At 43.7% G+C, this 14,067-nt stretch overlaps 1 protein-coding gene across 4 annotated transcripts in view; it reads left to right on the top strand.

Annotated features, from left to right (window-relative positions):
- Positions 1 to 5,618: 5,618 nt before the first annotated feature.
- LOC114483920 (zinc finger protein 354B) overlaps positions 5,619 to 14,067 on the top strand; it is a 36,199-nt gene continuing 27,750 nt past the window's right edge. The window contains exons 1-5 of one of the 4 annotated variants that reach the window (XM_028498303.2): positions 5,619 to 5,802; positions 6,693 to 6,905; positions 8,060 to 8,137; positions 10,068 to 10,194; positions 11,191 to 11,286. In XM_028498303.2, coding sequence (XP_028354104.1) covers positions 10,161 to 10,194; positions 11,191 to 11,286 — 130 coding nt within the window. In that variant the 5' untranslated portion in view covers positions 5,619 to 5,802; positions 6,693 to 6,905; positions 8,060 to 8,137; positions 10,068 to 10,160. The remainder of the gene's footprint in view (positions 5,803 to 6,692; positions 6,906 to 8,059; positions 8,138 to 10,067; positions 10,195 to 11,190; positions 11,287 to 14,067) is intronic. The other 3 variants (XM_028498298.2, XM_028498292.2, XM_028498289.2) reach the window with 3 other exon arrangements.

Raw genomic sequence — 14,067 nt, 5'->3', positions numbered from 1 at the left:
CGCCAGAATCTTAAAAGTTTATAAAGAGGCATTAACGGGATTCGTCACACATCCAGTACAGATGGTCTCAACAACACTACTCTCTCAAGGCTGCATCCTCGAAACGGCTGCTGGTATGGAAATAGTAGGTGGAACATAAATTCCAAGGATGGGGGAGAGGTTAAGGAGCCTCTGATTGCCTGGGTCAACTAGCAGTCACATCTTCTTGAAGACCTCCTCCAACAATGACATGATCATCTATGTAGAAAATCCAAAAAACTCCTAGGATAAGCAACTATAGCAAGGTTGCAGGATGCATGGTTAATATACAAAAGTCAATTGCTTTCCTCTATACCACCAATGAACATGTAGAATTTGAGATTAAAAATATAATACCATTATATTGACACCCCCCAAAATGAAATACTAAGGTATAAATCTAACAAAATATGTGTAAGATCTATGTGAAGAAAACTATAAAACTCTGATGAACAAAATCAGGGAAGAACTAAATAAATGGAGAAATAGTCCTTTTTCATGGATAGGAAGACTCAGTCCTGTCAAGATGTCAGCTCTTCCCAAATTGATCTATAGATTCAGTGCAATCCCAATCAAAATGCCTGCAAATTATTTCGTGCATATTGACAAGATGCGTATGAAGTTTATATGGAAAGGCGTAAGATCCAGAATAGCTAACACAATACTGAAGGAGAAGAACAAAGTTGCAAGACTGATGCTACCTGACGTCAAGACTTACTACAGGCATATCTCAGAGACATTGCAGGCTTGGTTTCAGACCACAGCAATAAACTGAATATCAAAATAAAGCAAGTCACATGAATTTTTTGGTTTCCCAGTGCATATAAAAGTTATGTTTACACTATACTCTAGTCTATTAAGTGTGCAACAGCATTATGTCTAAAAAAAATGTACATACCTTAACTAAAAAATATTGGAGTATTTATTTATTGGAGTATAATTGCTTTACAATGTTGTGTTAGTTTCTGCTGTACAACAAAGTGAATCAGCTATAAGTATACATATATCCCCATATCCCCTCCCTCTTGAGCCTCCCTCCCACCCTCCCTATCCCATCCCTCTAGGTTGTCCCAAAGCATCGAGCTGATCTCCTTGTGCTATGCAGCAGCTTCCCACTAGCAGTCCATTTTACGTTTGGTAGTGTATTATGTCAATGCTACTCTCTCACTTCGTCCCAGCTTCCCCTTCCCCCACTGTGTCCTCAAGTCCATTCTCTACGTCTGTGTCTTTATTTCTGCCCTGCCACTAAGTTCATCAGTACTGGTTTTTTGGATTCCATATATATGCGTTAGCATCTGGTGTTTGTTTTTCTCCTTCTGACTTACTTCACTCTGTATGACAGACTCTAGGTCCATCCACATCATTACAAATAATTCAATTTTGTTTCTTTTTATGGCTGAGTAATATTCCATTGTATATATGTGCCACATCTTCTTTATCCATTCATCTGTCGATGGACACTTAGGATGCTTCCATGTCCTGGCTATTGTAAATAGTGCTGCAATGAACATTGTGGTAGATGACTCTTTTTGAATTATGGTTTTCTCAGGGTATATGCCCAGTAGTGGGATTGCTGGGTCATATGGTAGTTCTATTTTTAGGTTTAAAAAATACTTTATTGCTAAAAAATGCTAACCATCATCTGGGCCTCCAATAAGTCATAATCTTTTTGCAATAGTAACATTAAATATCACTGATCGGAGATCTCCATAACAAATATAATCGTAATGAATATGACTGTGAATTCATAATGAATTGAAATATTGTGGGAATTACCAAAATGTGACACAGAGACACAAAGTGAGCAAATGCTGTTGGAAAAATGCCGCTGATAGACTTGCTCCAGGCACAATGCCACAAACCTTCAATTTGTAAAAAATGTAATATCTGCAAAGTGCAATAAAGCAAAGCACAATAAAATGAGATATGCCTGTATAGAGCTACAGTAATCAAGATAGCATGATCTTGGTGAAAGAATAGATCAGTGAAACACAATAGAAATCCCACATAAATATAGCCAATTGATCTTTGACAAGGTGCAAGGGCAATACAATGGAGCAATGACAGTCTCTTCAACAAATGGTGCTGGAACAACTGGACATCCACATGCAAAAAACATGACTCTAGGCCTTCCCTGGTGGCGCAGTGTTTGAGAGTCCGCCTGCCGATGCAGGGGACACGGGTTCGTGCCCCGGTCCAGGAAGATCCCACATGCCGCGGAGCGGCTGGGCCCGTGAGCCATGGCCGCTGAGCCTGTGCGTCCGGAGCCTGTGCTCCGCAACGGGAGAGGCCACAACAGTGAGAGGCCCGCGTACCACACACACACACACACATAAATTGACTTGAATAAAGGTAATTAAAAAAAAAAAAAAAAAAACATGACTCTAGACACAGACCTTACACCCTTCACAAAAATCAACTCAAAATGGACCAAAGAACTAAATGTAAAGCACAAAATGTAAAACTTTAAAAGATAACATAGGAGAAAATCTAGATGACCTCTGGTATGGTAATGACTTTAGATACAATACCAAAAACAAGATTGATGAAAGAAATAACTGTTAAGTTGGACTTCATTAAAATTAAAAATGTCTGCTCTGTGAAAGGCACTGTCAACATAATGTGAAGACAAGCCATAGACTGGGAGAAAATATCTGCAAAAGAATATATCTGATAAAGGACCTATCAGATGTTATCCAAAATATACAAAGAACACTTAAAACTCAATAAGAAAATAAACAACCAGATTGAAAAATGGGCCAAAGACCTTTATGGACACCTCACTAAAGAAGATATATGGCAAATAAGCATATGAAAAGATTGTCATATACCCTACATTGTATGTCATTAGGGAAATGCAAATTAAAACAACAATGAGATACCTCTACATGCGTATTAGAATGGCCAAAATCCAGAACACTGACAAATGCTGTCGAGGATGTGGAGCAACAGGAAGTCTCATACTTTGCTGAAGGGAATGCAAAATGGTACAGCCACTTTGGAAAAGAGTTTGGCAGTTTCTTACAAAACTAAACATACTCTTATCATATGATTCAGAAGTAATGCTCAGAAGAGTTGAAAGCTACGTCCACACAAAAACTTGCACATGGCTGTTTATAGCAGCTTTATTCATAATTGCCCAAACTTGGAAGCAACCTAGGTGTTCTTCAGTAGGTGAACAGATAAATAAAATGTGGTACATTCAGACAATGGAATATTATTCCGCTCTAAAAAGAAACAAGCTATCAAGCCATGAAAAGACACAGAGGAAACTTAAATGCATATAACAGAGTGAAAGGAGCCAATCTGAAAAGGCTGCATACTGTATGATACCAACTATATGACATTCTGAAAAAGGCAAAACTATGGAGACAGTAAAAATATCAGTGGTTGCCAGTTAGAGGATAGGGAAGGATGAATAGGCAGAGCATAGAGGATTTAAGGCAGTGAAATTACCCTGTAATGGTAGACATGTCATTCATTATACATTTTTTCAAACCTATAGAAAGCACAACACCAAGAGTGAGCCCCAAATTATGGATTTTGGGTAACTGGGATACGTCAGTGTAGGTTCATCAATTGTAACAAATGTGCCACTGTGGTGAGTGATGTTGATAATGGGGGAGGCTATGATGTGCTGGGGTAGAGAATAAATGAGAAATCACTATACCTTCCTCTCAATTTTGCTGTGAACCTAAAACTGCTCTTTAATACTTTTTTGTCTTTTTTTAAAAAACAGAACAAAATGAGAAACTAGTCACCTCTCCCAGTCTTTGCAGACTGGTTCTGTGCTAGAGCAGTCCTTTACTAATTAGCTGGCTTGTTCTCAGCCTAGGGATCAGATGGAGGTGAAAATTTAAGAGCTTCTTAGGTCTTCTGTGGTTGGGCCTTATGTTGGTTTTTCAGCTGCTTTTAAATGTCTTGATTTCCCAAAGCTTAACCACAGCTTCTCCTCAGGGTTTTAGATGGTCTATCTTATGTTTCTACCCTCAGTGTCTTGCCCCAGGTGTCTGTGGGACTGTAGTCCACCCACAACTCTCAGGAGCAGTGCCTACTGCTTCTCCCCACCTGAGTTCCGAGATAGACAAGATAGAGCCCAGTACTTCTGGCAGCCCTCAGACAGGGTAGAACTTTACAAATAAAAGATCCTCTGTTCCCTCTCTGTTGGAGCAAGGGAATTGGGAACTTAGCTTTGGCCACTCCAGACCAAGATTTTGCTACCCTGAGGAAGGGATGGGGCAAGGGCAAGTAAAAACATCACAGTATTACCATGATTTCAAATGTGTTTTTTTCCTTGATTGAGTTCTCGGGGTTTTTTGCTGTAGATCTTTTACTGTTTTCCAGAGCTTTCATATGGTTATTTTAGCCAGTTTCTAGTTGTTTTTTGATGTTCCCAAGCGGGGCTGTGGGCTTGGAGTTCCCTGCTAAGCCATTTTGCTGACGTGCCTCTACTTTGACTTTATATTAACATTGTACTAGAAATCACAGCCCACTCAATACGGCGATTAAAAGAAAGAAAATATAAAAGAAGCAAAAGTTTTGCAAAACAAACAAAACTGTCATTAACATATTATATTACATAGAAAATCCAAAACACACAATAAATTCATTATTGGAATTTATAAGACTTCAGGCAGTAAGCTATACACAAAACCGGTACTTTACAAATGAAATTTAAAAAGAGATTCCACTTACAATAGCTTCAAAAAGTATGAAACATACTCAAATAAAACTCACAAAAATATGTAATACTGCTATGGAGAAAATATATGGAGACCTAAGTAAAAGGATTGCTGTACCATGGTAATGGATTGTTAAAGTCCATATTGTTAGATATTAATTTTCCTCAGGTTGATTTATAGATTCAAAGAATCCAGTCAAAGTCTCAGCATTTTTATTTACAAGTTGACACGATGATGATTATTCATGAGTTGATTATAGCCAAGACAGTTGAACAAGAACTTATGGAAGGATAATCATTCTACCTTATCGAGATTGTTTCCTAATATGTTAACAAAGAGCAGTATTCGTGACCCTATTCCGTGCTGCAACTTGCCTCCGTACCTACCCCAGACACTTCCAACCCTGCTTTCCTTTCGCTTTTTCCGATAAAGCTTATTTTCCAAAATGCTATATAATTATGTTCATGGCTTATTGTCTGCTCCCTCCCTCCTTCCCCCACCCCCACCCCCCAAAAAAGCTCTCCAGAGCAATGATCTCTGTTTTGCTCACTGAGGTATTTCAAATCCTTTACAATAGGGCTTGGCGCGTAGCAGGTGCTCAATATACTTGTTGAAAGACTGAAGAGGAAATAGGTTTGTTTTTGGCGGTTGTCTACTTGCCTTACTATCATTTACGCAGATGCAGAGCTACAACACACTGTCCTCGGCGAAACTCCGTTTCCTCCCGGAAGAACCGGGAACCCAACAGCCCGCAACTCACGGAGCGCGGCCACGAGCCCAGAACGAGTATCTGGGCACGTAACAGGCTCAGCCGGGGCTCTTCACGCAGCAAGCGCGGAGAACTACACTTCCCAGAATCCTTGGGTTCTCGCGTGGACTACATTTCCCAGAGGGGTTAGCGACCGTTCCCCCACCTCCCCCACACTACCCAGATCCGGACCTGCACAGGGAGCCGGGCGTTTGTTGCTGGCGTGAGCGGCGTTCTGGGCTGAGGTCGGTCCAGGCACCACCCCGGGGAGTCCCGACCCGAAGTTGCTGTCCGGCCGTGGCAGTTCCGGAGCCTCCCGCCTGCGGCCAGCGGAACCCCCGAGGCCTGGGTGAGGTGAGCGGCGGAGGCTCGGCAGGATGCGGGAGGGAGGACCGGGCTTCGGGAGGATGCGGCGCCGGGGTATGGGACACAGGCCCAGGAGGCGCGAGCCGGGCCTTTGTGGGCGCCGGCGGGCTGAGGGCCGGGCACCCCGGCTCTGTCCGCCTGCCGCCACCAGGCATCCCACAGTGCCCCTGAACGAGACAGGTCGGGCACTTCGTCCCCATTGGCTGGACCCGTTCCCAGTGCGCTACCTGCCCAGCGCCTGCCGGCATTTGAATTTGTTTCGGGCCGGCAGTGAACGTGAGAAATTTCCTCCCCTTACCATCACCGCTGCACTCCTGAGTGACAGGCTTGTTTTGCGCGAGAAGTGAGTCGCCGGCTTCCCCCAGTGGCAGAGCCAGGATTGGAACCCAGGTCTCTGGTTTTCTGTGCCCTTTCCTCAGGACAGCAGCACCCTCCCCGCCATAGGAGAGCTGATGTTTTCCCTTTCCGAAGCAGCTTTCTCTAGAAATCTGGAAATTGTTTCCTTGACAGGAGGGGAAGGAATTGTGTGGGAAGGCTTGAGGTGGAGAAAAGTTGTCACATGCACGCAGGGAGGTTAGAGCAGGTGCTCTGGAGCCCGCGGTGCTTGGAATCCTGGTGCCACCCTCCCTGGCTGTGTGGACTGGGGCAAGTTGCTCCCACTCTGCCCTCAGTTTCCTGATCTATAAAATGGGGTGCTGACAGTGCCAACTGTGCTGTGGGACTCGATGATGTATTGGTAAGTAGTGCCTGGCACGCGGTGAGACTCAGGGAGTTACTGCTACTGCTGATAGAGTCCTAGGACCTTTTCCTCTGAGCCAGGGAAAGAGCTGGGCCTGGACCAGGACCCAGCCCTTCTCTCTGGCCTTGTCTACTCCTAGCTCCTGACTTCCTTCCTGAGGGCATATGGCATCATTCTCAGGTGGTGTAAAAGTTTCAGAGCTGCTGATTCTGAGGGGTGCAAAGCAGAAGGGGCTTCCTCCTGGCTCCCATTTTCTTCTCTCAGATTTGGCTTCTGGAGACTTCTCCCATCCTAAGGGGAAACTGCCCAGAAAGAGGACATGGCTACTGAACAGAGGGAAGCAAGGTCTCAGGTGAGTGCATTACCATCTCAAGTCTTACGGACAGATAGGTTTGTTTATTAACCCTCAAACTGAAGTTCTCTCCCCAGTACAGTCTTCGCCAGGATTTGAAGCCCATGTCCTTCTCCCTTTGAAGAGTTGGTCCATCCTGGTGGATGGTGGATTGCATAGGGAATGCTTGCCTCCAACCCCCCAATCCATGTGTTGTGTTTCTCTCTTTTTTTTTCCGATAGATATTCTTTTATTCATTAATCTCAATTCACTGTATGATTACTGAATTGACAGGTAAGATGCCACATGTCTTATACCACTTGGGGTCAGAACAAACAAACGTGCACTTGGCAGACTTCCTTTCTGGCCTGCCTCCTTTTCTCACTCATGTCCCCCTCCCTACCCTTGGCCAGAATGCTTTTCTTTTTCTTTCCACCCCTGAGAGTCCTCATGATACCTTACCCAGGCTTTTCCCAGTCCATAGTTTTTAGTTTTTTCTCCCTCTTAACTTTTTGGATCATGTGCTTTGGCTCTGTCACTCTCTTGAAAACTGATCTTGACCTGCCATTTTCAGCTTTATTCTGTGGGAATGAGGGTGGGACCCCATCCAGGTGAGGCGGTGTGTGAACAAAGGATAGCCATTTTGGTGGAGACACAGATGGAGAGGTCTCTTGACTTTAAAAGCTGAGAGAAGACTCCTCAGGAAGTGTCAGGGAGGGTTTTGTGGGATATCAGTAGTGGAGAAGCAAGGTATACAGGCTGTACAGTTAGAAGTGGGGCTCTCAAGCCAGACAGCCAAATTTGAACCTGTATCTTCTGTTACCATTTATGGGCCTTAGGCAGTTGCATCTCTGTGCCTCAGTTTCCTCACCTGTAGAATGGGACTAACAACCAGGCATACCTCATAGGGTAGATGAGAGGAATTGCAGCATGGCAAGTGTTTCAATAAGGGCCGGGCACATAGTTGATGTTCAATATGTGGTGGTTGTGGTAGTTGAACAGTATTATTCTAGTACATGATACTATTACTGTTGATAGATAAAAATTAACTGTACAGTGTTTTTAGGACCCAGAAAATACTGTTCATTCTGTACTCATTTTCATCTAACAGTAATAGTTAATGTTGCTGGGGGAATATCCCGAGGGCTTTACCTTTGTTCTCACTCTCATAACAGCGCAGCAGTTATTACCCCCATTTTACACATGAGGAAACTGAGGCTTAAAGAAGTCAAGTGACCTGAAATCAAACCCAGGTATGTCTGGCCTCTAAGTTCATGCTGGTTATTGTCCAGCCATTCCTCTGGTGCATCTCTCAGAACACATGGCAGGCCCAGCCCCTGTGTTTCCAGAGCTCTCTGCAGTGCGATGTTGTATATCATTTGGACACACGAAATGTGATGGTGGTTGATCTTCTGAGGCTATGGCTAGGACCTGCCTTTGCATATTTGGATTGCTTTTTTCTAAGGCTTTCACATTCCATTCCAACAGAGCCAAGCTGCTCTCTTGCCCAGAATCTTCTCTGTCCCTGTGTGTGAGTCCTATGTGACATTTCTCCCTAACCTCACCTGCTGTGTGGACTTGTGTGTAAAACTCAGTAACAGGATGTTTAAGATCAGAGAGAGAGTATACCAAGTGCTGTGTTGAAAGAAAACTTTAGTTATCGTCCTGTCTCTGCCATTAATAAAGTATGTGACCTGGAATCTTGACTGTCCTGGATCTTGTGTTCCTCGTCTCTAAAATGAGGATTAGCAGAGATGGTGTATGGTCCTACCCAGCTACACATTTTCCTTTTAGTGTTCAAATTCATGTACTTTTCTTGTCTGCTAGTTAGATTGTAAGTTCTTTGAGAGCAGAGATCATTTCTTGTATTCCTCCCAATGTGCCAATAATTTAATGCTTTTTCTTACCATAAAAATATTGCATGATCATGGCAAAAAACTTTATAGAGAATAAAATATGCACATATATATGTATGGGTATATGTATATATGCTTGTAAACGTACATATGTGCATAGATGTGTGTATGTACATGTATTTGTCTATATATTTTTTCCGTATATGCAAAAAAAAAGTAAAATCACCCTTAATCCCACCATCTGGAGATAATCGCTGTCAGCCACTTGTTATGCATCTCTCAGCATCACTTGCTATGTACATATATAATTTTTTTCAAAAATGGGAACAAACTACATACTGATATGTAACTTGCTTTTTATACTTAACATTATTATGAATGCCTTTTTAAGTCAAAAATATTAACTTACACCATCAATTTTAATGATTTCATAGTACTTTATATTGACATGATAATAGGTAAGATCTGAACCTTTAATATGAGCCATGTATGGTTTTAAGTACATTGTATGGATTATTTCATTTATTAACTAGTAGGTTTTGAGAGGCAGTTTTACAGAGTGGTTAAGAATGGAGCCTTAGACATCCACCTGGAATTGGAATCCCAGCACTACCACTGACCAATTGTGTGACTTTAGACAAATTTCTTATCCTCTCTGTGACTTCTTTTGTGTAAAACGAGGACAATAATAGTACCTTTTTCCTAGGGTTGTTGTGAAGGTAAAATAAAGATTTACACTAAAGATTAATATAAAGCTCTAAGAATAGTACTTGTCCTGAAGAAAGCATTCAGTTAATGATAGCTGTTTTAATTTCCATTATTACTGTCCTCTGGCTTCAGAGAGCACACAGATAGTGTCTTAAATTATTTAACTGAGCCTCTGTCAGTGATTATTTAGGTTGTAGCTGTTTCCGTTTCTCTGCTGTTAACTAACACCATAATAAATGTCCTTGTGTGTGCATTTTTTTTGCACTGTTCATTATCAAACAAATATAGTAATTGGAGAGTTAAAGAGTATGCACATTTTAAAGCTCTTAATATGTATTATCAAATTGCTATTAGAAAGATTATTCTAATTAACACTCCCACTAATGGTCTTAATACCTCCACACCTCTCTGTGTGGTTAACACAGGGCCTGGTTCATACTTCATGCTACTCAGTGTGTATTTGTCACAGGTCAAGTGTTCATTAAACCAGTGACTTGAAACCTTAAGAACCTAGAATAGTATAGAAGCATTTCATGGTAGCCTGTCTACTTCCCACTGCCACCTTCTTCACCCTGTGTGATGGGTGGTCTTGGGTGAGCTGGGATGCTTGTCTCTACAGCTGTCAGTGACGTTCGAAGATGTGGCTGTGCTCTTTACGCGGGATGAGTGGAGAAAGCTGGCTCCTTCACAGAGAAACTTGTACCAAGATGTGATGCTGGAGAACTATAGCAACTTGGTGTCATTGGGTAAGGAAATTTCCTCTGTTTAGAAATTGGGATAACTCAGCATCTGATTCCCTGGATAAAAGCCATGGATCATCAAAACTTTAGCTGAGTTTTGCCTTAGCACTGTACAAATTGGATCTCCACAAATAAATCTGAAAAACATTTTCCCCCTCATAGGCATGTATGCCTCATGCCCCACAGATGGGACAATCTACAGAGCTGCACATTAGAAATTCCCTCATAGTTCAGGCATTTCCCACTATGATTGTTCTATGATGTGTCTGCTCATCTCTAAGCAGAGAGCATCTTTCATCCCTCTTCTTTGACGCACCGCTTGCCTTTCCCATTCTCTTTTCCAGCTAGATGAACACTATATAATCCATATTTGAAAGAGAGCCAGATAGTGTTTTCTCAAAGTGTTTTCTCATTTTAAACAATCTACCTGGTATCCTCTCCATAGATACTTGTTTATAAATATGAATTTAGTCTGTACATCTCATATATTTCCTCTTCTATAGAAAGCTAATGGTACCCTATTTCAAGGGTACATGTTTATTGTATTTCCCTAATGTGCAACTAATTATTACATTGTTATGTTTTACAAGTCCCTTGCTTTTTCCCTAACACACCCCTCACATCATGGGGGCAGAACTTGAGCACCCTAAGGAGCTCTTTGTATCATCCTCTAAGTTTCCACTCAGATCTCAGATACCTCTTCGTGTCAAAACCAAGTTTGTTGTTTCGTTGTTTTTTTTTTTTTTTTGTGGTACGCGGGCCTCTCACCGTTGTGGCCTCTCCCGTTGCGGAGCACAGGCTCCGTGGCCATGGCTCATGGGCCCAGCCGCTCCGCGGCATGTGGGATCTTCCCGGACCGGGGCACGAACCCGTGTCCCCTGCATCGGCAGGCAGACTCTCAACCACTACGCCACCAGGGAAGCCCTTTGTTTTTTGTTTTGTTTTGTGTGTGTGTGTGTTGTTGTTGTTTTTATTTTTTTGTTGTTTTTTTTCTATGAGCAGGACTCCCATTTTCCAAACCTGAGGTGATCTCCCTGTTGCAGCAAGGAGAAGATCCCTGGAAGGTAGAGAAAGAAAGCCCTGGAGGCTCCTCTGTAGGTGAGTGGGTGGGGAATCTCTGCACGCAGCAGTCTGGGAAATGAGTACATGTGCAACTTGGAGATGTTGGTCAGGGAAATTTCTCCAGGTTCTCAGTCCTCAAGAAGTTGTGGAGAAGGGTCACAAACTTCTGCTTCATCTCTGATAATCACTTCACAGGTGAATCTCTCAGGATCTTTATTCTTTCCTCTTGTTTCGGAGGAGGGCTACATTTTCATGTATTCATTGAGCAAACTTAGTCCATTTAAGGAACTGCAGATAATTCATTCTGACTGAAGCCCAGGGTTGTGGGAAAAGAAAGAGATGAGGAAAAGAAAGACATCAGAAAGCCAGGTGGGAGCCACATTCTGAAGTGCTTTGGTACAGTTCTTAGAGATGGGAACTGTCCGTGGGTGACTGGAAATAATTCAAGGATTTTAAGCAGAAGAATTACATGATCCTTGATATTTTAGAAAAAATGGTCAGAGTTTGAAACACTTTAAATGTCCTTCAGTAAAGGCATAGCTAAAGAAGCTGAGGTGGGTCCCTACACTGGCACACAGCACCACAGTCAGAAACAAGAAGAACTGGTGTGGGTGGAGCTCCAAGGCACGTGAAGGACTAAAGCAGGTTACGGCGCATGATTATGACATGTCGCGATTTATGTGTAAAGAAAATTACGTGGGTGTTTGTATGCATGATATGCGTGAAAGTGCCGAGAGAAAGGTCGTGGGACACCTAAGGTGGTAACTAGTTACATTTGGATTAGGATCGAGAATGAGTATTGATGAAAGGGGACTTTATTTACATGTAACGTTATTAAAATTTTCACAGAGAATATATTCATGAAGTCCTTATTATGCAATTTCAATTTAATAAGAATGGTCACTTTGGAAACACTGTTGGTCTTAGATTTGAAGTGAGGAAAAACTAGAGATGGGAACCTTCTGGAGATTATTGTGTAATGCAGGCAAGACGTTACCTGCAGGAAGGCAGGCACGTGCAGTGGGTTCAGGAAAGAGGAGAGAGGGACTTCTCTGGTGGCGCACTGGTTAAGAATCTGCCTGCCAATGCAGGGGACATGGGTTCGATCCCTGGTCTGGGAAGATCCCACATCCCGCAGAACAGCTAAGCCCGTGCGTCACAACTACTGAAGCCGGCGTGCCTAGGGCCCGAGCTTCACAACAAGAGAAGCCACCACAATGAGAAGCCCGCGCACCGCAACAGAGTAGCCCCCACTCGACGCAACTAGAGAAAGCCCGCGCGCAGCAACAAAGACCCAATGCAGCCAAAAATAAATAAATAAATATAACATTTTTTAAAAAAAGGAAAGAGGAGAGGTCCCTTTGTTAAAGGTTCAGGACGAGTTCTGTGTGGGATGGGTTTCATTTGAGATGTGAGTGAAATATGGGTAGATGTCACCAGTGGACAGCTGTAGAAGGTATACAGGGTTGGAACTCAACAGGGAGGTCAGGGAGCCATCAGTGAGAAGGTGGCATTTGAAACCTTGAGCTGAGCAGATGAGGGAACGGAGGAGAGGACAGAGTCCCAGGAAACCTCAGTGTTTATGAGGTGGGTTAAGAAGGAAGAATCTGTGGCTGAGCCTGAGAAGAAGTCACCAGAGGAGAAAACTGGCAGATCGGCTGTCATGGAAGTTGGGGACTGAGAGCTGTTGAATTGGGGAGGCCAGGGCTCTGGGGGAGCCAGGTTCTTACCCTTGCTCACTGCTTTCCTGTCCCGTGATAAACAGCAGTGCAACCTTGGACAGAAGGATGCAGGTCCTGCCCTGGCGGAGATCAGTGGAGGGGAAGGCTAAGCGCACACAGGGCTGTGGAATGACAGACTCTGGTGAGGACCTCTGGGGAAGAGCCGCAGGTGCTGTGAGAACGTGGAACAGGAGGGGTGCTGTGGGCAAGGCTTCCCGAGGAAGGGCCGGATCACACGTTGTGAGAAGCGTTCAGGCACAGGAAGAGCATGTACGAGAGTCCAGACAAAGGAAGCCGGCGTGTGGAGACGGGAGCGAGGAGAGGGGGGCCAGGGACCTGAGAGCCAGGCACAGCCTCTGAGGAGTTGAAATACCCTGGCCACGGGCCCAGGTTTATATTCTGCGAGGATCAGCCTGCAACCAATGTGGAGCCACCTGGCATAGACGTGGTAGGACTTGTCTGAGGTTGCTGTCGGGTCCAGATGAGTCAGTGATGACCCCTCACAATGCGGGCCCAGCAGAAGGGCTGTGGGACAGGCTGTCTCAATCCCTAAAGCGCCCACACCTTTAGTAGAGCTCATTCTTCCCCGTATTAGGTGAGATCTTTTGAGGTGGGAACCACACTTATCTCTCCTTATATCTTTTAACTGTCATTTGGGAGAAATATTCTAATTTTGCGGGAACTGCTGGAGACCACCACAAAGTAAACAGAGAACGCAGGCAGCAGGGAACCAGTGGAGAGTTTAGGAGGGGTGTCAGGTGTGGACTGAGTCTGATGTGAAAGATCAGAAGAAGAGAAGGAAGAATTGTTCGCTTTCCCTTCGCCTAAGGAGCCTCTGATCCATGAGGAGTCCCCCTTGCTGAGTGAAGTGTTAGTTGCATTAAACTGAATAGAAGGTATGACTGGAGTCCAAAGCTGTCCAGAGAGACCCTGAAGACATCTAGTGGTGATGTCAAGTCCTCAGGTTTGGGAAGCTGTCCCTGAAGGAAAACTCTGAGTGGGTGTCTGGAGGAAGTAGGGACATCAGAGCCAACTGGTCTGTGCATTTCTCTTGATGGGATGAACCTCCTCTCTTTGGTCAAAGGTGACAGTCAGA

Source organism: Physeter macrocephalus, chromosome 2 (assembly GCF_002837175.3).
Source record: "Physeter macrocephalus isolate SW-GA chromosome 2, ASM283717v5, whole genome shotgun sequence".
Taxonomy (NCBI): domain Eukaryota; kingdom Metazoa; phylum Chordata; class Mammalia; order Artiodactyla; family Physeteridae; genus Physeter; species Physeter macrocephalus.
This window is presented reverse-complemented; position numbering and strand designations above follow the sequence as displayed.